This window comes from Sinocyclocheilus anshuiensis, unplaced genomic scaffold, assembly GCF_001515605.1.
Source record: "Sinocyclocheilus anshuiensis isolate Anshui unplaced genomic scaffold, SAMN03320099.WGS_v1.1 scaffold461, whole genome shotgun sequence".
NCBI classification, from domain to species: Eukaryota; Metazoa; Chordata; class Actinopteri; order Cypriniformes; family Cyprinidae; genus Sinocyclocheilus; species Sinocyclocheilus anshuiensis.
The window spans coordinates 616,604-644,019 of record NW_015541005.1 but is presented as its reverse complement, the minus strand read 5'-3'; the positions used below and the strand labels follow the sequence as shown (position 1 = coordinate 644,019).

The following is a 27,416-nucleotide window of genomic DNA, read 5'->3' as shown; positions in this document are numbered from 1 at the left end:
TTATCAGATTGTGCAGGCATTGTGCTGCTCCATGTGTTAACAGAGAGGATTAAACTGCAGCAAAGCTGTGAGAAAGAATATTGAACAGCACAGAGATGATGCGCTCGGCTGCCAGCGTAATTATTTCCTGAGCATTTGACAGGGTGCCAGTAATTACCTGATACCGGCCCCTTTTTATCTCAGTCAAAGGGGAGTACAAGTTTACACTTGCATGTGCTGCACTGTAAAAAAAGCTGTTAGACTTTGCCACTTGGTTTGCTGTCCCTCCCTCGCTTCGTGTCTTTTCTTTCGCTTTCCGAAACTGTAGTCAGCTAAAGTGGTGCGTACTTCTTTGCAAAAGTGCACTTCTCCATCACTTTGATTGCCATTGTGAGAGTACACACGGCAACTTTAACCTCTCCTCCACTGAATCAAATGGCACCCTGATGGCGTTCTTCTCATATTAAATGCCTTCTGGGGCTCTAAAGAGAATGACATTGCTTGTAGCGCGATGCACAGACAGTCTTGCTGCTGGAATTTGATTAGGCCTAAACATTCACAGCTGTGCGGATGATGTCGGGCGAGCTGAAACAAAGGGTCTGTGGTCTCCTCACTGTAAAAGAGGGGGCTGTTCCTGCGTGAAATGTGATTTCATTTAATGCCTGTAGTCTTCGTGACTCTAATTGGTAGCATACCCTATGGGAAGACAGGTGGCCCTGGCTCCAGCCCTGCCCCCTGCCGGGCGAAGATAAAATCAGTGCTGCTGGGCGAGATGCTATGATAACTTCACACTGATATCTGCTTGTTTACACAAGGCAGCACCTGAAGAGGGTTGAAAACCTCTGACGTTCTATCATGGTGCCTGATGGCATGTGAGCCGTGGTAGTCTGCAACCGCAAGCACCTCATGGCATCACATCCTAGACAGATCCAATTGTCATCATATGGCGCAATGGTGTCTATGTGAAATGCTCAAGCTGCCACTTCTAATTGGGTCTGCCACAGAGCTGTTAGGACATTTGTACTGTTCGCCACTGGAATTCTCAGTCACGGTGAAGGGCTGTTGTAATCCAAGCCTTCAGCCCCTGACACTGTGTCTTTGAATTGGTCCTTTGTGCTGGAGGAAAAGCCACTGCCTCTCACAAAGGGAAAAGGTCGGAAAGCACTGTTTGCCTTCGGCTTTGTGTTGCTGCTTCTGAGAATGAGGGGATTATACAGTGTCACCACAATTTACATGCTCCAGGTGTAGACTTACCGTTCAGCCCCACGAGAGACTGTTTCCACATTTCGTTAGCACATGTTTTTAATTGACAACAAATGTCATTATGCTTTTAAAGTTGATGTAGGGGTGACATGGAAAATTTTTACTTCACAGTCTGTGTGGATTTTGATTCGTCTGGTATTTTAAATTCTCTGCTTTCATAATTTATAATCAGTGTGCTTTGTCTTGTTTTCTGTTAAAAAAAAATCTAAATATAACTTAAAGAAAAACATTTACATGAGGAGCAAAAACAATGCAAATGTACATCTCGAATTAACTATATAATGCTTTTGTTTGTTTGTTCATTTATCTAGTATCAGTATATTTATAATTATCTCAATACTGCTGAAATATCGACTCTTTTGTATGAAAGATCATTAACTGGTGTTTGTACTATGTGCAGATATTTTCATCTACCTTAGTCCTAATCTCTTAAAGACTTACGAAACACAACCTGGGTGCTTGAATAAAGCATATCTGTTCACAGTTGTTATATCACCCTCAAAGCAAGATTGCTCAGACACCATTGTAATTATGGCTTGGCCCTTCAAAATCTGTCTGACAGGCGTCCATTCAGAGAGGGCTCCAGGCTGCCCTCACCGTGAAGTGTATCCTTTTAAGGTTTTAGTGCCTCTTTAAATCAAAAACAGGAAATTACTGTCTTAGCTGATTTATGATTTATATCATGAAAGAAGTCTACATCTTTGATGTATTATCAGTATTATCATCCAATTTAGAAATGTATTACCTGAAAAATTATAGCCTAGTGTTTCTGGAACTGAAATTTGCCCTTTGGTTATTAAGTTCAATTTAACTGACCGCATTTTAGGATATGTCTTTTATTATTCATTAAGCCTTCAAGAGTGTCTTCTGACATTGAAAATTAATCAAGTTTGTGTCTTGTTTCTTTATACAGCTCTGAAGAGGTCCTTTGATATTGATGATGTGAACGAGATTCCCACATTCTCCTCTACATCTTCTGTCACATCTCCCATCAGCCCGAGTGCTATCCTCAACAAGACAAATGATGTGAGGAGTCCAGGGAACCAAGTGTCTCCTCCTTATCGCTCCAGGATTAGTATCAGCTGCAGTCCTGCCCAGAGCCCCGTTATGAGAAATAGGATGGTTTCCAGTCTCTCCTTCAACCGAGGGACAATGGGAAAACCCACTATCAATGCCAATACTGGGATCAACCGAGCTGCCTCTTTTCAAAACAAATTCAACCCCATCGGCTTCACTTCGTCTTCCGGGCCAGGAAGTGACAACGACAGTCTCCATAGCTCCTCTTCCAGCCTGGAGTACCAGGCCTCTTCAAAACTCTGCTCCTACACAAGCCCTCCCCAGAGTCCTGTTGGTGTTGGGGAATTCAAAGCCCAACGTTTAGGCAGCCCTGCCCTGAAGAAGTTCTCCTCACATGGAAACATGTTCCATTCAGAGCTGGAGGGTCCTCTGGTCATTTCAACTGAACCCATGAGTATTAGCCATGGCTCCATGCCTTCTTTGGACCTCCAGATGGAGACTGTAGGAATGAGACGAGTGATTTCGCCTGGATCACGATTCACCAATACAGGTCTGCAGTGGAATCCCCATAACATCCAGAACAGCAGTTCCTTTGCAAGAGACTCCTCTATCAACAGCCAGCCACCTAGGCCTAAAGATCCGGTTCGCCTCAACAAGTTCCCTCTTGACCTTGATAACTTGGTTTTCAAGTCTCAGACGGAATCCTCAGGAGCACCTAAACCACCTCCAAGATTCCACACGCTATCCAACAGTCCCACTGTCTCAGCAAGTCCCTCTGCATCCATCAGCAGCCTGGACAGCGCAGACCTACCCATGGCCCACAACAACAACAACATCATTGAAAAGAAAGAGCCCATCACCCCTCCTGGAGCTATCCCAGTACCCAACATCAGCGAATCTCCAGTGCCTCTGTCTCCAGCCCAGACTCCACAGTTCAATGTGGTCTCTAAGCCCCAAGTGGTCCAGGTGGCCCCTGCTTCACCTTCCCTGTCAGGATGGATGGAGATCAGCAATGATATCGATCAGGACGATGTCCATGCCAAAGAGAGTGTGGATTCCATATTACAGCGAATCGCCTCTTTCTCCAAAGTGGAGACTAAGGTGCCAGTGTCTGAGCCAAGTCTGGTCATCCCCCTGAGCAATGGCATCAAAAAAGACTCACCAGCAATACAACGTAAGGAGCTCAAGAGATCAGAAGGTAAGATGTAGTGTCCTTAATATTCCAGTTTCAGAGTCTTAATAGCTAATAACTTGGGTTATTAAAGTTAACCAAAAGAACTGGGTCAATGCTACCGGTGGTTACGCTTCATGTCGGAAAAAGATTTTCTATTGAGCGTGCACTTAAAATGGGAGGTATGCCCTTCGCAATGAATACAATTAGTTGAGTAAACAGAACTGTGTGGGTCTAAAGGCAGCACTTTATTTGAAGTGCTGCTGTCATCACAGCTGTCTTTCTGCACCTCACTGACGTACTGTAGAAAAAAAAGGGTGATGGGAGAGAAAAAAAAGACACAAAAATATGAATTCCTGGCATATCAACAAATAGCTGAGTGCAAACAGTGATAACAGTTCAGGGGAGCCTGTCATCACTGCCTACCCAGTAAAGTAATCCCTGGCAGACATAGCTGAGTCGAACACTGCCAGAGGCAACAGAATCAGCCCCTTATACAGTTAAATTTCTCAGGTGTGTCAATCTCTGCTACCATGATCTCACCCAATCCAGAGACGCCTAATTTACTTACCATTGGGATTAGTGCAATCCAGACAGGGTTTGGACTCTTGGCACCATAATTATGTTCTTATGTATGGCTTTACATAGCAATTGGCTATAATGAATTCAGAACTGAAGCTTAGTGATATCAAAGGCATCAGGGCGGAAAGAATATATAGGGGGGAAAGTTCATAGTCAGCACCATGGTCATCAAGTATTGTCACGCTCTGGTGTCAAATATCTTTTGAGTCAGGACATTAATCTTTGAAGTACATTTACTTTTACATTTATTCATTTAGCAGATCCAACGTGACTTCATCATAAGGGTAACACTAAGCTCTACCCTCGTTTGTTACTGGGGCTAACTAAAATTTACAGAATATCCCATAGAAATAAATTGTAAATTTCCATGAACAGCATGGTTTCCAGTCAGATGTACTTGTAAAATAGAATAAATTAACTGGAAATCAATTTAATCTGCCTTTGTTTGGTTTTTTTCTAAAAACTGTGTTTCTTGCTATAACATGACTAAATTGTAAATAGAGTACTACCATACTGTTCTAACTATTTCTTCTATATATTTGTATGGCAGAAATGGTAAGAGTAGTATGTATTCCAACTTCAGCATTTGTCTTTTTGAAAAACATGTATTTGAGACACCGTGAGACAACAGAAAGATAAAAGACTGTTGAAAGAATCAATATGAGCAAACAGAAAACGTAATAGTCCTAAATCTTGAATCAGTAATAGTAATGATGAGGATGGGGTTAGGTTTCTATAAATGTTGGTTGCTAACATTAATGACATAAAAATGGTGGGCTACACCTCTGTGGAACTATGGTAAAGCCCTAAAATGGTGACATGTGTGCATGTTGGATCCACATAAATGGCAATATGTAAGATATTACAGTGGTGTACCACAAACTGTAATGAATTTTGACGTATTTTAGACAAAAATACATGTTGGGAAAGCTGTGGGTTTGATTTTGTCTGACCAGAAATGAGTTGGGAAGTTTTCAGCTCCACATGTTGTACATTTGCCTCATTCTGTTGTGTTTTTCCCTCTGTCTTCACTTCCTGGGGTCATGTTGCAGAGGGGAGAGGGGGTGCATTTCCTGACCTGAGAAAACAGAGAGCATTGAACTGGAGGGAATCCGTGGGCGCCTGCAACTATGTTTGGACACATAGATCCTTCTTGTATAGCTTTCTAGCAGTGTTGGTTGTGCGTCTCATGAGTAAGCTAACATCAGGGTGGGCGTCTTGACATCTGCGTTGATCCCAGGCAGCCAGCCCCCACGCTGAAACATCTCTGAAACATAAACATGACTTCATTTACACAGTGATTTATAATTTCCAGTGTTAGGAAGCATGGCAAAATAGGTGCTGCCCCAGGCTTGTACCTCAGGCTGAGCTGTGCTGTTTGTCAGATGGTTGAGCTGTAAAGGCTGCGCTGATGGTTTCGGATGAAACCAACTTCCCAATAGTTGCATCAGTGGAAGTCTGGGATGTGGGTGCTGTTTATGTCATGCTATCTGCTTCAGGCAGTATTTTCAGTGGTTCTTTGGTGTCTTGTTTTCTTTTCGTTTTTCCCTCAAAATATCTGGGCGCAGTGCATACGGATGTAGCCCTTTCACAAAGCCAATAGGAAATGCCCACCCATGTTTTCATTATGTTCCATGTGCATTATGACTTGTTTTATTTTTTGAAATGTGAGTATATTTAGGCCTTACGTCATCTACCCATCATTGAGCTATATGTAGGCCCTTTGCACAGTTTCCTGTGATAACAAGGGAAAAGATCATTCACTGTTCAGGCCAAACACATGACACGCTCCCAACTGTGCTTATAGCTGTCCTGGGACAACAGGGCTTCCCAGTTCATGTATGCTGTCAGTAAAGACTATAATGTTAACACTGTAAGCTATCATATAGGGTTATCCTTATGATTTGAGGGGGGGGGGGGGGGGGGGGGTTATTAATTCTGCATACTATAAAAGTATGTACTACATTTGAGAAAGAACTTGGTCCTTAACCATTACAAGATAAAGTATGCTCTGTAAGTATACATGTATAGTATGTAGGTTTCCCATGGTATATGGTGAAGCTTGGTACACAGGAAAAGGTTGAGTTTTGGTGAAAAGCACGCAATAATAAATTAAAGGTCACTTTATTTTAAGGTCCAATTCTCGCTTGTATCAAACCATTAACTATGACTCTTGCCTCAATAAACTCCTAATTTGCTGCTGATTAATAGTTAATAAGGTAGTTGTTAAGTTCAGGTATTGGGTAGGATTAGGGATGTAGAATATGGTCATGCAGAATATGTGATGTATAAGTACTAATAAACAGCCAATATGTTAATAAAAGGCATGCTAATAAGCAATTAGTTAATAGTGAGAATTGGTCCCTATACTAAAGTGTTACCAAATTAAATTCAAAGCTTAAAATCAGATAATCATGTAATATTGTGTAGGCAGTTGTGCAATGAAAATTACCCCAGTAACACCAGTCAGCAGTTTAGTCTGTTTAAATGGTGTTGATGCCATAGTGGCATAAATAATTATGTAAAATACTATCCTATTACTATCCTGAATACTATCCTAACATAGATACTACAGTATTACAGGATGGCAAAGTGTCCATCAGATATGCACTTCAGAGGAGGTAGTAGGTACTAGTGGGCCATTCCAAATTCATATTTCTATCCTGTTTTTATCTGTGAAATATAGATGCTCTAGAATCATTTCTTAATAATTGCCTAAAGGTGAAGTGTGTAATTTTTGCATGACTAGCATAACCAAACCGAACATTCTTCTCATCTTCCATTGGCCAACCAAGCAGATAGACCCGCCCCAAACTCGCATCATTGGTTGAGCTGGTGTTACTATGCCGGTATGGTTGGAATTCTCAAACAAACAGTAGTGTTTTGATAGCACAGCAACAAAAATAACTGCAAAAAAGTAATGATTGGTTTTAATGAACATTCCTACCGTCTTCTATTGGCCAACCAAAAAGATAGCCCTGCACCCAAACTCACATCATTGGTTGAGCCAGTGTTGCTATGCTGGGCTGGTCGGAATTCTCAAACAAACAGGGCAATGTTTTAGCAGCACAGAGAAACAGTTTTGACACTTTTTTTGTGTTTAAAAAAAGGGGGGAGAGGGGGGTCTTTCAATTTTTTTCAAGGGCTTTTTTTGTAGTTGGTTACTTATGACTGAACCATTTTAAAAGTTGTACAGTTCATGATGAGGCAGATTGACTCATGTTCTATGCTTCTTGTTTCTCACATTTATTGAAGTCTAATACTGATGTAGACATAAAGTAAGTATTGTAAAATCAGCCATCGTGTTACAACTGGCTGTTAAAATGAAAAATGTTCTGCTAATGCATGTTAGCTGCTTAAATTATTGTTTTGTTATCACTCCCTTCTGCTCCAGGATGTTTTTCTAGTAAAAAAACATGACAACAAAAACAGCCAAAGGGTCTTCTTCCGCTCTCTTCCTCTAACAGAGAGAGAGAGTGAAATCATCTTTGAAGCTGCCCATAAATACAGCAAGACCTCCAGAACAGATGACAGTTTCTCTTCTGAAACAGCCTCAGCTACTTATGTGGTAAAATAAAGCATGAGTCTGCTGATGAGATGCATTTCCTTTCATCACGATGACCTTAGAAGTTCCTCACATATCCGGAGTGTAAAATTCCATTAACTTCGCTATTTCTTCATATCAGTCAAAGTGCTGCTTTCTGCATTTTTACAGTATTGAAATCCAGTCAAAATGAAAAAGATTTTTTGCCATATAAGTCTCTCTCTCCTTGCTTCCCCCATCTCCTAGGTCTTGGCTTCATGTCTCCACTTGTCTGATGAAGGCTGAAAGCGCTTTGCTCCCTTTTGAAGCACAATTTATTCTGGATCTAATGACAATGATTTAGGGAATAAATTCTTCACAAGCAGATGTTTAAGGCCACCCTCCCATTATCCCCTCCAGCTTAGGGAGAGAACAAGAGAGTTCTCTGCTTTGTAGAAGTTGATCGCCTTTCTTTGAGTTAAACAGTTTAGTTACTTCATCAATTTCTGTGTTTCTAAATATACAGGCAGTTCAGAGGGCAAAAGAGAATTTTTGTATGGTTTTTTTTTTTTTTTTTAATCCAGAAAATTATTTCTGTATAGTGTTTTTCTTTTCTTTTTTTAAGCTGTTTATAGTTCATGTTTGGTGCCATTTTCAGTCATATCACAGCTTCTTTTGTATTGAGAAGGAAATGTGTTTCCTTAGCAGATAAGACAACATTAACAAGCAGCAGTATTCTTATCTTAGGCCCATAGAGGTGGGTCAATAATGGGATCGACTTGCCTGTTACCAGGACATTTATCCACGTGTGAACCTGGTGCTCTCTTCCAAGAAAGATTTGGATATGTGTTCTCCCCATTTAGCATAATTTAGCTTGCTGTCGTCGATGATTTATTACCTGCGCATGCTGTCTGAGGCATTGGAGAAGATGAGCAGTGTTTATGGGTTTGAGCCGCATTGTGTGTGTTGCCATTCCACAACAACCCAGTATTAAGTCTAGTGGAGCTTTTACAAATTACCATAGCAGCCTTCAGGTGCTCTGTAATGTTTATGTGTAAAGGTATTGCCTGTGAGTAGAGTTAAACATGATAGTACTCATTTCCATGAGAGGAAAATATGCCCCTCTGGGTCACATTTGACCTAATCTAAATCCTCCGAGCCTGCAATGTCAATGCTGATAACTGAAGGACAAGCTTTTAAATCTAGTGTTTGGCCTCATATTCATCAGCTACATTTAAAAAAAGGATAAAGATGAAGGAAAATCCTTATTTTAAGAAGAAATTGCTTCAGATATCAGGTCTTCCAGTTCAAGGCATGAAGATTAAACTCAGGCGTGATCGGCATTCTTTACAGAATAAGTCAGGAGTACCTGCACAGAATCTGCTGCCAGAGAATTCCATACAAAGCTCCACAGAATTCACATGCACATCATTCACAAAGTTCTCCACACCCCCTGTCCCTTACAGGGGTGCTTATAAAATATTTTGAGCTACTGTACCATTAATAGTGTAATACCCTCATTTTGTGTGTATATATATGTATATGTGTGTGTATTGTATATATATATATATATATATATCTTCCAGTTTTATATATTGTTATTTTGATAAGGAACAACATTTCATCTTTCAAATTCAGACAATAAATGCTGTTTTGATGGTCCTTGATGTGCCGTGAGTGACAGACTGTATAAACACCTCAGTTAAAATGTCAGCGCGGAGTGCGAGTGAGCGTGATCATCGCTTACTCTTTACTACTAGTTTTAATGCGAAATAAACATGAATGAACATCTCATGTCTCATGTAATCGCTCAGTCAGTGTTTCAACCACGGAAAGACCTAAAAAAAAACAGCTTGTAAACAAAATGTTGGCACACAATTTAAGTTGAGTGTTGATGGTTATATTTAAAAATAAATAGTAATTGAATTTAAGTTTGGGCTCTGTTGTTAATTGTAAACTTATAGTACTATAAAAGGCACTCTATAGTTTAGATCATACGCTGAGGTACGCCTAAGAAAATTAATTATAATTGAAATTTATAATTGAATTGATTTATTATTATTATTTTATTTTTTTATTTTTTTAGAATTCAGGAATCCTGTTTGGGTTTTGATGGATATTCAGATATCAAAAATAAATGACATAATTGTGACCCACAGGATTGCCCTCCATTTTTGTTATAGAGTAGGCTTGATAGTCTTGATGTGAATGAGTTCAGATCAGCTACTTAGGGGGCTTTGTAGCTGATCAGAGAAAAGAGGAGGTTTGGGAAAAAATAGATAATTCGATGGGATTAATTAATTCTTAGTGGAAAAATATTTCCAGCCTGAGGGAAGTATGCACACATCATGAGTTCAGATGTTCAGTTGTGTTGACAGTCTGTGTGGGGAGCTAGCCTTATTGAGTTTAACACAATACGCCGATAACAACACAGGACAGGTTTTATTAACCTAATATTGTGGATGCAAAGGTTATCTGGGAGGGTTTTTTTACACTTTAGACAGGGAAATCTTTGTTAAATCTGGCCCGCTTCCTAAACAAATAATGCCACAAGCGCTTAAGAGTAACATCAGTTATACTGACATTGTCGTTCAGCTGTATAGAATTGCAGTTGCAGTATTCATTAATAATTTGAATGGTCTCAGTGGAGCAGAAACGAACATGTTTCATGTAGTTTATGTGGATAATCCAGCTTTTGTACTAAAGTTTGCTTTTTTACTTTCTTTTTGACAGTTTGAGCCAACATTTAAAGCAGCTGATAACTTGATATCTGTCTGCATATGATATGATATATGTTGTCCATTAATAACGAGTGGTATATTGTCTCAAACAGCCAATCTGCTAATGGGCTGCGCACACGACTCATTCCAAACCTGTGACAGGGAGTGAGCACATCATTCAGGTCCTTGGACAGAATTGCTGATTTAGAAAGTTCCAGCAGTAATGCATGGCAGCTGGTTTGGGGCGTTTTCGATCTATCTGTATTTTTCCTCTGGTGAACAGGCACGGTGGTGGAGTGTGAGGAGTGGGGATCAGCTTGGAGTTTATGATTTAACATGAGGGAAAAACCTGTTTCTGCTGAGAATTTACTTCGGAGTCTTCCTAGGTCTTTCTACAGACAAAGATATAATTAGTTAAGCAATATCAACAAACTGACAGCCCGTGTCCAATATATTTTCCTGGGATATGTACATAACTTGTAATTGTATTAAAAGTATTTCATTTATGAGAGGCTGCACAACTTAATAGTGTTGCATAAGACTGTATAATTGAGCCAGATTTAGAGTAATAGTTCACCCAAAATAGATAATTCTCTCTGTGATTCTAACACCGGTCAGAGTTTAAAAACTAACTGGAAAGATAATGATGCATTTTTTTCAGCCAGTTTCTCGATTGCAAAATCCTTTATCTTTGACTATTTTTGTGCCGATCTACTTAAACCCTTGGACACTTAAAAAAAAAAGTATTTTAAAACAATAAAAATTTTGAAACTATGTGCACTGCATTCATTTTAAGCATATTCTTAAAGGGATAGTAAAGCCAAAAATAATAATAATAAAAAATCTATGTTTTTCACCGTCATGTCATTCCAAATGTTTCTGTAAAAGGCAAAAGAAGATATTATTTTTTTTGTTTATTTATTTATTTTTATACAATAGAAGTCCAACATTCTTCTGAATATTTTAATTAGTAAGTCATTATAGCTGTAGAACAACATGAGGGTGAAAATTTTTTTTTGGGTCAAATATAATAAAATGCCCTTTCTCTTTTTTTCACGCACAATCATGAGCGTGAGTAAATGATGGCTTTATTTCTGTCTGAACTGTCCCTTTAAGCCACACCAACTTTATGTAAATAAATGTAGCATTGTACATTTAAGGCCCAATTATGGGCCAGTCATAGCATGTTATCCAGCAGAATCTTAACAATGGATGCTTTTGACAAACTTTAGCCAGAACGATATCATCTTACTATAATTAAAAATTCTCAACATGTTTATTTTTTTAGAAATATGGAATTCTTTAATCAAGCCATGGGCTCAAAGGTGCAACTTAATCCCTGTATTTGTTAGACCAAGATGTTGCACCATTCCAAACATTTCTTTGTTGATTATCCAAGTCTGAACATCAGAGCCGTTGCTCTGCGGGGTGACTGATACAGTACCTCCAGAGGTACGATAGGGGGCCGTTCGCATCAGTCACGCTGGCACGAGCGGAAATAGAGGTTTAGGGCTTCACTGTCGGTCATGTGGGGTGTCAAGGATATAATCACAGACCCGGGACTGTAATCAGAGTGTGGCTGGAGTGTCTTTACTGTTACGGTAACTGCTCCACCGCGCCGTAACATGTCACACCTTCATTCTACAGACGTGACTCACTGGTCCTCGCTCGTGCCTTCGATAATCTACTGTTTGTTATGCTTGGTGAAGCCTTCTATATTTAATCTGTGAAATATGTGCTTTTGGAGGGACTGATCTGACTTTGTTATGCAGGGAGTCCATTGTTTTGACAGCTTCTCTGCCCACATTTGGCCGACTTTGATCTGAAAAGGCCATTCGCATGTGCTATTGATTGATCTTTCTCTTGGGCCTGAGTTTCCATTTCTCTTATGGCGCTTTTCCACTGCATGGTACAGCACGGTACGGCTCGGTACGTGGAAACGCAAACTGTGCCGAGCCGAACCGTGCCATGCCGTACTGAGCCGTGCCGAGCCGAGTCGTACCACGCAGTGGAAAAGCGCCATTACAGAGCTGTGGGAAATAGATGGGTCAAACAACAGACCTGCAGGTACTCTGGTTTCAAGTGAGAGAAAAATCCCACTCTTTATTCACGTTAAGTCCCAAGCCTCCCTTTTATACTAAAGGACCTCAGATTGGTGCATTCAACAGGGGGGCTTTTGGGTGATTGGCAGGCTGGTGTTTTTCATCATTTCCATACCCTTTGTGAAGAAGGTTATCTTGACAATTGCGAAAAGAAAGTCAGGTTTTGAGTTGATAGATGAAGCAGAGAGCCAATTATTTCTGTTAGTATAGAAGTCTAAACAAATGGCAGTCACAGACCGAGGGTTAGAGTCTGAGAGCAGACTGTTTATTCTCCTGATCTGAAATGAAAGGCTTGGTGATTTTCTTTTTTTATCTGTTGTCTTTTAAGCTGTTTGACATTCTCTCAGGGTTTGTATCAGCCTTCAAGGCACCATATCTTAATAAACAGGAAACAGTAAACTCTAAAGTGCTCTTTCTCACTAATTCTTTACAGTGACTCATGGGTAATGAGGTGTGTTATGTGCTCTTTCTGACAGTTGCAACAGTGAGTCTCTCCCCTAAATATATGCCCCGATGTGCAAAAACAGCTCTAAACATTATACATCACTTTGCCTGAAGAATGAACTGATAATAATAGGTCTTAAAAAAGGTGGGAAAAAGACACTCACTTATAAAAGCCTTGGGGGCAAATTCACTAAACAGTTGTGTCACTTTTACATATTATTCGACAACCACCTGCAACACTATCTGACCAGACATGAGATGACGCATCATTAGATATGTTTGGTTTCTGTAATATTTTAGCCAATCAGATGAGCGAGTTATGTGGTCACATGACTTTTTGGTGTGCATCTGTAGGTAAATATTTCAGGTGTTTTCTTACGTAATAAAAAAATGTATCCACTTCAAATAAGCATTTAAGCGGTACTAAACTGCAGTGGAAACGCAAACTGTGCCGAGCCGAACCGTGCCATGCCGTACTGAGCCGTGCCGAGCCGAGTCGTACCACGCAGTGGAAAAGCGCCATTACAGAGCTGTGGGAAATAGATGGGTCAAACAACAGACCTGCAGGTACTCTGGTTTCAAGTGAGAGAAAAATCCCACTCTTTATTCACGTTAAGTCCCAAGCCTCCCTTTTATACTAAAGGACCTCAGATTGGTGCATTCAACAGGGGGGCTTTTGGGTGATTGGCAGGCTGGTGTTTTTCATCATTTCCATACCCTTTGTGAAGAAGGTTATCTTGACAATTGCGAAAAGAAAGTCAGGTTTTGAGTTGATAGATGAAGCAGAGAGCCAATTATTTCTGTTAGTATAGAAGTCTAAACAAATGGCAGTCACAGACCGAGGGTTAGAGTCTGAGAGCAGACTGTTTATTCTCCTGATCTGAAATGAAAGGCTTGGTGATTTTCTTTTTTTATCTGTTGTCTTTTAAGCTGTTTGACATTCTCTCAGGGTTTGTATCAGCCTTCAAGGCACCATATCTTAATAAACAGGAAACAGTAAACTCTAAAGTGCTCTTTCTCACTAATTCTTTACAGTGACTCATGGGTAATGAGGTGTGTTATGTGCTCTTTCTGACAGTTGCAACAGTGAGTCTCTCCCCTAAATATATGCCCCGATGTGCAAAAACAGCTCTAAACATTATACATCACTTTGCCTGAAGAATGAACTGATAATAATAGGTCTTAAAAAAGGTGGGAAAAAGACACTCACTTATAAAAGCCTTGGGGGCAAATTCACTAAACAGTTGTGTCACTTTTACATATTATTCGACAACCACCTGCAACACTATCTGACCAGACATGAGATGACGCATCATTAGATATGTTTGGTTTCTGTAATATTTTAGCCAATCAGATGAGCGAGTTATGTGGTCACATGACTTTTTGGTGTGCATCTGTAGGTAAATATTTCAGGTGTTTTCTTACGTAATAAAAAAATGTATCCACTTCAAATAAGCATTTAATTTTTTTTGTTTAAATTTCCATCTTGGTTTACCATTCATGTTTTTTAATAACAGTGAGCAGTAATAATGTGAAATATTATTACAATTTAAACTAACTTTTCTATCTGAATATATTTCACAGTGTAATCTATTCCTGTGATTCCAGTCTTCAGTGTCACATGATCCTTCAGAAATCATTATGCTGATTGGTGCTCAAGAAACGTTTTTGATTATCAATATTGAAGCAGTTGCACTGCTTAATTGTGATACTTGTTTTTTAGAATTCTGATGAATGGAAAGAACAGTATTTATTTGAAATAGAACTCTGAAACATAAATGTCACTGTCACGTCACATTATTACTGTCACTTTTGATCAATTTAATGCATCCTTGCTGAATAGAAGTATTATGTCTTTTATAACAGACAGTGTACATCCATCAATGTTTTGATAGCTCAAAGTTAGCATAAAAATGCATGCATTGAAATGTGTGAAATTGGCATATTAATTAGGCTCATTATAGATTGTGCCTCATCCACAAATCTTCTGTGCTGTTAACTGACTAGTTATTAGCGTGATTTCTGTAGTGAATCTTGAATCTGAAACGCAGATAAACGTCACTATCTGCATTCTTAGCAAATTCCCCTTTTTTCAGTGAGTGAGCTGGAGCTTTTAATGAATTCAAGCCGTTATATCACATTACAGGAAAGCTTTAACACATATTTCACCAGTTCCCACATAGCTCCAGCTGTTTCAATACACACAATCTTATTGTGGCGAATTGAAAAAGATTTCCCGGGGGCAACAGGAATCTGAAGTCACATCACAAGAGGAGGTTTTATATGCCTTTTGTGGTAAACAACTGTCTCTTTGTCCAAATGACCCTCAGTTTGTTTGAAGCCGATACTTCCCCAGCACCTGATATGCCTGTAAGTGCCAGATGATAATGCTAATATTTGGAATCTGTAGACGGACAGTACTGTCATTCATAACCAGCTACTACAGTTCATAGATAAACATAGAGAGTTTCTTATCTTAGCTGTGGTGTAGATGGGCAGGGAAGCTGCAGAACTAATCTTATTAATTCCAAGCATCTGTTTTCCTCTCTTTGAAAGGATGATATTGTTTTGGGGAGGAGAGCAGCATCAGCTGTGCATAATGGGAGGCTGCTTGTTTTTGTGTTTATCCTTTCTGACAGGACGGGGAACTACTCACGAGGAAGGAAATGCCAGATCCGTGCGCTGAACTAAACGTGCATTTCCCTCGTTTGAAAGCCATAATAAACTCACCCAAGTGTGTAAACATGAAAGATAAGATACTTGTGCTCGCCTTTGAAATACATCCAGTTACCATAAAAAGTTAGATGTGTGCCAACTTTGGCTTGCGTTCCTCCGCCTGCGACTGAGGCTTACAAACAGCCTGAAGTCTACAATTGATAGAACAACCCACTGACCCACTGCTGGCATTCGCATTCCTTGGGCCTGTCCACTGAACGAGCCAATAAGCTCCTCAATAAAGTTCAATCATTAATCTTTAAAACCATGCCTCATAATGTGTTTTTTTTTTTCTTGTCTTTGATGATGAGAAATCAGCCGTACTTTAAATGTGTGACTTTTGCACTGTCCGAATGGGAATCAATCAGGAACCATTCCAAATCTGATTCTGGTTGATGCTGATTAAGAATTGTTTTGAAAACAGAAAAGCATTTTTTTTTAATTAAATGACCAAAATTGTGGTAAAGTATCTAATTTATTTAATTTTTTTTTATAAGTGCAGTTCACGTCAATTAACATATTTACTGACATATCGCTCGAGACCTGACCTACTGATATAAAAATTATATTTAAACTTTCTTTTAGTGCTAAATGTGCACAATGCACATTTCTTAATATTAAGCCAGAATGTGTTTTTAATGTCACTATTGATGAAGATTGTCTTTAAATGCAAGATATTTAAAGTGTACCAGAAGTATACTTGCAATAGTTCCACTTTAGCACAATCAAATATACTTCAGTGTATCTTTAGTTGGACTTCACCACTATTTCCGCACACTTAAAGTGCATTAAGCAAAAAAAAAATTTGTTGTTCCAATTTAGCAGACTTTAAGTACACCAGTTTAGTATACCAAAAGTACAATTGCAGGGTATTTTTATTAAGCATATAAATATGTAAATGTATTTGTAGTATACTTAGCATGAAATAAATGTATTTCAAATACATTTTAGTATATTTATTTTTCACTTGGGTTGTCATATCAACAACCAATTGAGAACTGACTCAAAGAAACCATTTGGCTGAGAACTGGACTTCGCTGGTCATGCTGCATGTTTGTGATTTACTAAAAAGAATCTGCTCGTAAGAATTTTTTACTCAAGAATGAGAGTTTGCTGGTTACACTGTATGTTTGTGATTCACTAAAAATAACTGTCTCTTAAGAATCATTTGCTTGAGAATCACACTTCACTGGTCGTGCTGTGTTTTTGTGATTCACTAAAAAAGAACCAGCTCAAAAGAATGGACATAACTGATTAAGTTGTATGCTTGTGAATCACAAAAAATAACAAATCATTAAAAGAGCGTTAAAAAGAACCGATTTACCAAGTCATTTAATCAAGAATCGGGTGTTACTAGTCGTGCTGGATATTTCACGCTTAATATTAATGCAGGGAAACCCGTATTAAAGTATGCTAATGGAACCAAACGTCATAAAAATAATTTCTTTTTTTGGAGGGGGGATCTAGTCTCACACCTTACGATTAGTCCAACTTTAAAATCAATTTGAATAGTAAATGTTACAAGCTGTGTTTGCCACCTCCAATAAAAATCATTCACACCCGTGTGATCATCCCTGACCCTGGACCAGACGAGCTACAATCATCTAAGACGGCTTTATTGAAAGGGACTGAACCCAACATGCTAAACGTGTTTTGTGGGTGTGAATGATTTCTAATTAGATGAGCACTCAATTACAGCGATTGCTCTCTCAAAGTAAGTTAAGCAAATAAAAACAAGGCTAATGCTCATTTCACAGGGAGATTAATTGAGACTACACAGAGTCTTCACCCTTCTGTCTGGAGATAAGGACCACAGACATCCTGTTGAAGCCAGGAGGACATGGAAAAATGGGTGATGGGCACCACAAAGAAAGAGGTTCCTTGAGTATTTTGAGTCCTGGCTTGTTTGATAAGATATGAATGGAGCCCTTGTTGATGGTCGGGACTCGGGTGTTGTTCTCTTCTGTTCTGTGGACAGAAAGTGATGAGACCGGGGAAAAGAGTGTAGTGGATATCTTTACTGAGAAAGGGAGAGCTAGACACAGAGCATCTGGTGGAGAGATCCTGTTATTGTTAGTGCAAAGGAAAGCCTGAGCTTCAGAGGTCCTTGACCAGTTACTCTCCATAGCCAGCAGAATGGAAACGGAATAAGGATGAGGCTGTTTTGAGCTCTTTGGTGGGACAAATCGACTCCAAGCAGGAAACTGTTACAATGGGATTGATGCCCTCCGATTTATTATAAATGTCAGTCATTATTAGCATAATCATACACCCTCGAATTATTAAAATTTCAGTGTTTTGTATGTTTGTATGTATATCAAATGTAATCTGATGGGAAAACAACTGGCAGTACAAAAATAAATTAAAACAAACATTACAAAATTTGAGCTCAAACACCACAGTAAGTTGATTTGGAATATTCCTTGGAATGGCGGGGAAGAGGAATTTAGAAAGCATTATGGGAAATTAACTAAATTAAGTGTTCTTCTACCATTCATTCTAGACATACATTACCGTTCAAAAGTCTGGGTTCAGATTGATTTTAATTTTTTTTTTTTATTAAGATAAAGGTCATAGAGCTGATAATACTTAGCAAGGATACGATAAATTGATGACAGTAAAGTGGATGCCAGTAAATGACAGTAAAGATTTTAGATTCAAATAAATGCTTTTTTACTTTCTATTCATCAAAGAATCTCGAAAAAAAAAAATAGCACGGTTTCCACAAAAACATTAAGTAACACAGACGTTTTCAACACTGATGATGATAATAATAAGAAATGTTTCTTGATCAGCAAATCAGCATATTAGAATGATTTCTGAAGGATCATGTGACTCTGAAGACTGGAGTAATGATGCTGGAAATTCATGGCTTTGCCATCACATGCCAAAACATAATCAAATATAAAAGTTATTTTAAATTGTAAGACTTTTTCACAGTATTACTCTTTTACTGTATTTTTGGTCTAATAAATGCATAAGAGCATAAGATACTACTTTCAAAACATTATAAAAAAATCTTAGCAACCCCATACTTTTGAACGGCAGTCTATAAACTTTCAAACTTTGCAGTTTTTAAAAAAACTATTTTTTTCACAACTTTTAAAGGCTATTTTGGTCTTGACAGTTTTCATGTATGCACACCACTGCTTCACACCAACCCTTTCTACCAGTCTGACTTTATACAACAGATTGCCGCCTTATGCAAACACGGTGGGCATGTGAGACATATAACTGATTACATGCTAATAAAATGTCACCGTTCCATTGCTGAGATCCTGAGAAAGCAGGTTTATGTTTCTACATCAATGTGGAAAACAATTTCCCAGTTTCTGGGACGACATGAATTTTGGAAGACATCCGTTCAGACCCAGACCACCTGGAAAAGCTAGAAAGGGCGCCCAGGGCCCCCCATCCAGGTCCTTGCCACACCTAGCACCTAGCTAGCTAGACTCTGATCCTGGGAGAATTTCAGTCATTTTTCTGCCTGTCCTGTTGACTCAGTGCTGTAGCGTTCAACTGTGATGGAGTAATTAACCGTGCGCAGCAGACAGGTTATTAGAAGCAGAGTTTGGATAAGATTTTCCTGCAGGATACCTGATACGGTGTCTGATCTGGAAGCAGTACTCTGTGTAAAGGCCAGGACCATCAGTATTCCCACAGTATGGTTTAGCGCCTGTAGGCATGGCAATTTGTCTCAGCTCCACCAACAAACAAACCCAGGGGAAACAGTGCAAGGCTGGACTTGTAATAGTGGCAAGGCTGATACAAAAGACCCAGAGTTATGGCTTGTGGAAAGACAGTGGCTTTATGTAATGACTTTTCTGGCCGACCTGGAAGGAAAGGCAGGCGTTTATGCTCAAACACACATTAACATACATGAACTCCTCACACCGTTCCACCACACACACACACACGGGCATACGTTTTGACACAAGCACACACAGACTCACTGATATGTTGGCTGTGGGAACATGATGCTGCCTGCTCATCACGTTTCCCTGTGGTCTTTCCAATCAGTTGCGTAAAGCACAGGAAATATAGGTCAGACAGCAGATGTGCTCTCGACTACAGGACAAATCACACCCTCCTTTCAACGTGTCAGGATCAAACAGTGTAGCCGGGTGTGCCAAAATTCTGCTTTCTAAACGTCTCTAACCTTTCTAGAGGAGAGGAAAAGTGAGAAACGGATACCGCTGTGCTCCATGGTGGTGTATTTGTGGGGTCCGGCGTGTATGTGTTTGTAGAAATGTATGTGAGTGAGCTTGCGTGTACATGTTTGGGGATTTGACGAATAAGAATGTCTGGGATGATGAAAAGGAGAAATCTTTAAATAAATGTTATCTTTGTGTTAATGTATGCAATTTTATACAAATGCTAGAAGGGTCAAGTTGAGCACTCATCATGTAAAAATGAATGAAATCTTTTCTTTGGATCTTAAAACATAATTATTACTGTCAAAAATGGATTTGAAAGTAAAAAATATTTTTCAGTCATGCACAGCATGAAATAATAGTCTTTATTATACACTAACATTCAAATGTTTGGGGGCGGTACGATTGTTAAAATGGTTTTCTCTCCAAGGCTGTTTATTTGATCAACAAGACATTTTCTATTTTTATACATTTTAAAATGCAATTTATTCCTGTGATGGCAAAGCTGGATCTTCAGCAGCCATTACTCCAGTCTTCAGTGTCACATGCTTCAGAAATCATTCTAATATTGCGATTTTCTCAAGAAACTTTTCTTAATTGTCAATGGTGAAAGTGGTTGTGTTGCATAATATTTTTGACGCAAATGTGACTTTTTTGAAATGTGAGTTCAAAACAGCCGCACAAAAAATAATAAAAATCATAAATTAGTTTGTGAAAATTAGTTGCTTTTAGTAGCATTAAAAATGTAAAAACATAAATGTCTATTTTGATCAATTTAATGTGTCCTTGCTGAATAAATCTTACTGTGATTTATATATAACTTTAGTTTTTTTTTAAACCGTTTTTTTTTTGTATCATCTGAAGTTGCATTGGCTATTTTATCTTTAAGCTCCACAAAAAATATCACAAGTTATTTTCTATAGGAGTTGCATTTTAGCAGTAGTTTTAAATAACTCTAAAAATGAGCAAAATTGACAGCTTGCAAGTATTTATTTTAATGTGAAGGAGTGCCACAGGAGAGAGAAATTATAGAAAAAAAGCATAAAGTTAATGTATGAGTATGACATACAGCTGAAAAGTCTGTGAAACTCTCTCTCTCTCTCATTCCAGTCATGCTCTTCCTGTCCTTTACAACAGCAACAATCACCATCTCTTATGATGGACTCATTGAGATTGACCTACATCACTTTGGATAATAACTGCGGCTTTAAAGAGAAGATTGGTAGTTTGATGGATGGATTCTAATTTTTCCTTTTCATCCACTCCCTTTTTTTCATTCTGGCATACAGGTCTTCCCTCCATGAAACTTCAGCGCCTGCCTTTGTTTGATCTAGCAGTTATCAGATCAACCACTAGGGGGTAGCAATGTTCTCATGTCAGATTAGCCCAGCTGATTGAAATCCTTTATTCTAAAAGATTGATTTACTCACTGGAGTAAAAACATGCTTTCTCACATTCTTTTAGAGTGATGCTAATACGTTTTCAAAAAGCTGTAATCAGCTCTTCACGCACACCGCTTTGAGAGTGCGCTCTTTTTTTTGCAGGAATTTATACGGCATACTGAAAGATGCTGATTTGTTCTTATTTCACTTTAAACAAGCCTCTTATCACATAAAAACAATAATTGAGAGTCAATTATTCCAGAGTGCCTGGAGCAAAAAAGAGAGAGAATACGATTTTTATCAGGCCATGAGCGTTTACTCTACATACTAACTGAGTCTGGGTTGAAACAAATAGGAGTTCTCATTCTCATTGGTGTTAAGCATGTTGGTCAAATCTCCTTTGATCGCTTATAGATGCCCGATCTCTAGTGACCCCTAAGCAAACCCCACTCCACATCATGGGATAAGGATGGGATTGTGAAATGCTGATCTGGCAAGGCAGCTTGTCTGGAATGCTGTTCCCTTCATCTATGTCCCCCTGCAAATGAGTGGGTTAACTTACACATTAGCACAGATTAAGGGTACAAATGAGACCTTGTGTCACTAATGGGGGTCAAAAGAGGGGATGAGGGTGGAAAGGAAAGGGCGAACACCTTAGGGTACTAGGGAACTGTAGTTATTTTCTTTGCAGCAGATTGTCTGGGCACATTTTGTTTCTTGCATATGACTGATTGCTTATTTGACTTACTATCTCCGATGTGATGGGGTGGAATGTGTACATGTGTTTGTGTTTGTGTAATTATACTACACTGAATTTATGTATTGTTTATGTAATATTGTTATATTATATTTTATATTTAAATACATATTTAAATAATGTATTATGGTATAATATATTTTTGAACATGTATGTTTTCTTTTTTCTTTTTATAATTTTAAGGTGCTTAATAGTAATTAATTTTTATATTTTATATATTTTTATATATATATATATATATATAAACTGCATGTAATGCAGAATGTGGCATTTGTGGTTTTTAGAAAAATGTTTTTCCAGTCAGGATTCCAGGTCATGTTCAAGTTGCAGTTAGACAACTCACAATTATTGTATAAGTATATTCCAGGAGGTTACATCTTCCAAAAGCAACTGGAAGTACGGCTCAGTTGGGAAAAGCATTACTAGTTGCTACTGTGATTTCTATATAACCAGCCTTTGCTCTGGGCAGGGGTGGTGCTGCAGTCTCCATCTGAGTGTTTTCCTTCAGCTCTAAGCGACGTGCTGAGTCTTTCGCCCCGACCTGTTGGGTGTTTACGTGTTGACACTCGCTACGATGGGACTTTGCATTCCTGGCAGAGGCCTTCTTGGAGTTGGCATGTTAGGAAAACACTATTTGACACCAAGGTAGTTTGCGAGACAATTCAGCACACAACTGGAATACTCTGAGGTCTATATTGGCATAGATTCCAATTGAGAGTTTTAGTTGTTCTTCAGAAAAACAAGTAAAGAAAAGCCAAGGTTTTGAAAAGATTTCACATGGCAGGATGTGTGTGCATGTGTGAATTTATTTTATTTTTAATTTTTTACACTTAATTGTTTATATTGTGTGTGTGTGTGTGTGTGTGTATATATATATATATATATATGTATGTTACTTTTATATTAATATTTTTACCAGCTTAATTTCAATTACTGAATTTTTGTAATAGTTAACGATAGCAGCACTGATAAATACACTCCATTTCAGATTTCTCGTGAAGACTTTAGTAAAAATAGGATGTCTGTGACACTTCCCCTTTTCCGACCACTTCCAAGTTTGTAGATTTTCTAGATATTTATATAAAATAACACTTATTTGTAGGTGGAAATATTAAATGTGTTTTTTTTCCCAACACTTGCATTTGGTAGTGATTAATTCAACAAGCGTTAAGTGTCCAATAACTCGGCGAATAATCAGACAGAAGGAGTAGGATTTCGTTATGTGATTTCAACATGTCTACCCCCATGATGCAACCTGCTCCGTGTAAAATAAAACTGCCTTTTTTAGTCTACTGATTGGCACATATTTTTCCTATTAAGTTGCTTTATGTGTTACAAAAAATTACCTTAAATAATTCAAAAGCCCAAAATCACACCGCAAATGTTTCATCCGTGAAGCCTAAAACATTGTGTTGTAGATCTAGTGTAGAAGGTTAAAGTTCTAAGCCTTCTGGACCCACATTTTCCCCAGCCCGGATGAGGGGGAGAGGGGAAAGGTGATTTCCTCTTGGACAGCATGACAGGGCTTCCTGGAAGAGTCATCCCTCCCTAAGAACAACTGCATCCTGCCCTGAAAATAAAACGAGGCTCAGTAGAGCCACATATGTTGTGAAAACACGCTCAGCCCTTGTGATACCAACATGGTGTGCCATCTTGAACCATTGCTAAAGAGGCAGCTATTATATTATCATAGTGAGTAAGTTACTCAAGGGAGCAGGCAGTAATAATTATAGAGACACCTTGTGTTTATTGATGGTTTTCTGAATGTAATTGGGTAATGACTGAAGGATGCTACCACAACTAATACTATTATAGGCCATGACACAAACACAAATACAGAGGGAGAGAATATGAAAGTGATTGCTGATCATGTGTGTGTTTTTCTCCTAAATACATCCTCTTGGCAAGAATTCATGAGGGAGCGGTTAATGCAAAGAAAGCAAAATAGAAAGTAAAAAAAAGAGAAGTGTGTGAGGGTGGTTGTGTGCGTCGGTGTGCTTGTACTGTATGCAATCGTTTTTGCTAGTTTTGGAAACCGTGTCCTATCAGGAGCAGCAGCTGTCAGGGCAGGACACGAATCGGCTCTTTGGGCACTGTTGATGGTAAGTTGACTTTGTCATCCTTATTAAGCTTAATAACCGGCTGTTAGTTGGAAGCATTTGTTTACCTCAAAGCGGTATGATGTGGAGTTGTAGAGTGTATATTTACCACCTCAGATTAACAGGTGACTGTCAAACAATGACAGCCTCTATTCTGACCACTGTAACAACTGATGTTGAACTATTTTACTTTATTTTATAGAACATTACTTACTGTAGACTGATAGATGATTGGTAAGTAATTAGGCTGGTAGGTAGTATTTAGTTAGGTAGTTGCTTTGTTTATTGTTTAGTTTAAATTAGTTGGTTAGTTAGTCAGTCTGATGTTTAGTTAGTGAGTTGGTTTGTAGGTATTTAGGTAGTTAGTAATCCAAGCTAAATTATTAAAATGCCTGACCAAACCACGATTCAAAACAATGCGTTTAGCTAAGTTTAGTTCTAACTAAGCTCCGAGTTTAGTTTAGTTCTAATTAGTTAGTAGTACAAAACAGATCATTAAGGGGTCTGTCCAGTCCTTTTATTGATTATTGATTCAAACCAATTAGTAAGTTAATTGGTTATTTTACTTAGTTGGTTGTTTTGATGCTTAGTGTATCTTAGTTTAGTTGAAAGTGAAAGTGACGTGACATGTGGCCAAGTATGGTGACCCATACTCGGAATTAGTGCTCTGCATTTAACCCATCCAAAGTGCACACACACAGCAGTGAACACACACACACCGTGAACACACACCCAGAGCAGTGGGCAGCCATTTTTTTGCTGCGGCGCCCGGGGAGCAGTTGGGGGTTTGGTGCCTTGCTCAAGGGCACCTCAGTCGTGGTATTGAGAGAGCGCTGTACATTCACTCCCCTGACCTACAATCCCTGCCGGTATGAGACTCGAACCCGCAACCTTTGGGTTACGAGTCCGACTCTCTAACCATTAGGCCACGACTTCCCCAAATTATCAGTTAATCAGTTATAATTGGTTAATCAGTTTGATGTTTAGTTGGTCAGTTGGTTTGTACTTAGTTGGTTTATTAATTGGCTAGTTAGTTTGTTAGTTTAGTTGTTTAGTTTGTTGGTTAGTCAGTTTGATGTTTGGTTAGTTGGTAGGTTAGTGAGCTAATTAGTTTAGTTTGCTGGTTAGTCTGTTTGATGTTTAGTTAGTCAGTTAGTTTGTACTTACTTGGCTTGTTAGTTAGCTAGTTCGTTTGTTAGTTTAGCTGTTTAGTTTGTTGGTTAGTCAGTTTGATGCTTAGTTGGTTTATATTTAGTTGGTTTGTTAGTGCACTAGTTAGTTTAGTTTGTTGTTTAGCCAGTTTGATGTATAGTTAGTCAGTTGGTTTGTACTTAGTTTGTTTTGGTAGTTAGCTAGTTAGTTTGTTAGTTTAGTTTAGTAGTTTAGTTTGTTGGTTAGTCAGTTCGATGTATAATTAGTCAGTTGGTTTGTACTTAGTTGGTTTTTTAGTTAGCTGGTTAGTTGTTTAGTTTGTTGTCTAGTCAGTTTGATGTTTAGTTAGTCAGTTGGTTTGTATTTAGTTGGTTTGTTAATGAGCTAGTTTAGTTTTAAGTTTTAGTTTAGTTTAAATAAGATGTAACATTACTGTGAATATACAATATATATTTGTAGTATCAAGGAAAGCATCTAATGCAGAAATTAATTTTAATTGCATTATATAGATGTAAACTATAGGAAGTTTTTAAGGGCCTAGATCACATTAGGTAGAAACTTGTTGTTCTGTAATACTTTTCTCTTCTGGTAATTCTCAGCAGAAACTCCAGCTGTGCATCAGCTCAGTTTAGAAGACGCTCTAACAGATGTCCGGCAGTTTGCCACTGTCCTCCCGCTCTGTCCTCACCTGTCCCTCCCACCATGTGTGGAAGACACTGAGAACGCACCAGAGGATGGGGTCAAACTTCAGGAATCCTTCTCTTCCGTCTGCCATGTCCTTTTAAGTATGCTTGGATTAGGATGAGGTTAAGATGCTTTAATTTAATTAACCCCTCGAATCCCACACAAGCAAAGCTGGAGTAAAGACCAGCAGCTTTCTCACGGTGTGTGGCGGCAGATCTTCGTAGTAACCCGATACTTCCAGTCTCTTTGGGGAGGTTACCCTGGCAACAGTATGAATGAACTGACAGCATCTGTGCGTACATGTGCTTTTAATTAAAGAGGAGCGGTAATAGAGACATTTAGTGGCAATTCACTGTCCCTTGTGGCACAGCAAACGCATACTTCCTCCCCCTCTCTTCCTCTTCCTCTCTTGCCTTTTTACTCAACCATATCAACATCCGTAGAAATCAACGCCTCTGTTTAGATAACCTCTATGTTTGTACCACCAAATGTTTTATGAAATTAAAGGAATAGTTCAGTCGAAAATGAAATTTGTTATTAAATACTCACTCTCATGTTGTTACAAACCTGTACCTTGTCCATTCAGTGTTGTTTTGGACCCCATCAACTTTCATTATATGGTCAAAAACAGTTTTCAAAATATCTTCAAAAAGGCTCAGAGGAATGAAATTCATACAGGTTTGTAATGACACAAGGATGAGTAAATAATTTTGGGTGAACTATCCCGGTAAGTAATCCTTGTCATGCAGTGGCCCAGAATTGTTGTAAGTGTGTCTTATCAAACATAGATTTCCAGAGTGTGTGGATTTGAAGAGGAGAAGATGCATTCATTAGTCATCAGATAATGACCTGGAATGACCAGAACAATGTGGCAGTGGAGAGCACTTTGTAGGAAACTCCATTAACAAACCTCAGTCAGTTAATTAGCAGTAGACGCAGCGGAGCATACAGACCCTGCATGTGGCTCGGAGCTTTGCGAAAGGCTTTTAGATGAAAGTGATGAATTGCTGTCATTGGGCTTGTTCTATACTATATCAAATGATTAAATATTGAATGTAAAATAGACAGCTCTCGCCGCATGCAAAGGTCATTTTCCGATTGCCACATTAATCAAAATGCTTTTTCCTGTCAGCGGTGAAGAGAGAATTCCCAAAACAGCAGAGATGCGCTGTGTGGTGATATGCTGCAGGCACAAGTGTATAGATGTGTGTGTGAGGTTAGACACTGTAGGATGGGAATTTGCTCTTTCTGGAAGCTTCCACAGCTTCTCTTAGTTCATTTCGTACCGGATTTCCATTCACGCAACCCAGCAGATTGTATTCTATTCACAAGGATTGCATTTCCATTTTTCTACTTTACCTGTCTGGGATTGTGAAAGACATTTCCTCGTATCTCAAGGGTGGGATTTTAACAGAGACTTGGGCTGATGACATAAGGAAAATGGATAAACATCCATCCCACTCTTGAGAAACACTCTTATTTAGGTAACCATGGCGATAACAGAGCTGGAGGAACTGCTTTTCTTTTGTGTGGCATAAAACTAGTTAAAATACAACCAGGAAGAGAGAGGCCCAAAGGCAAGGAAATGCATCACCCTCGGAGTGCTGTCTGTGGTTAGGCTACGACACACCCTCACACACACACACACACACACACACACACACACACACAC

The 27,416-nt window shown here is 38.8% G+C and overlaps 1 protein-coding gene across 1 annotated transcript in view; it reads left to right on the top strand.

Moving 5' to 3' along the window:
* The window catches only part of LOC107690244 (septin-9-like), a 64,467-nt gene that overhangs the window by 5,847 nt on the left and 31,204 nt on the right, over nt 1–27,416 (top strand). The window contains exon 2 of the mRNA XM_016488501.1: nt 2,156–3,457. Coding sequence (XP_016343987.1) covers nt 2,156–3,457 — 1,302 coding nt within the window. The remainder of the gene's footprint in view (nt 1–2,155; nt 3,458–27,416) is intronic.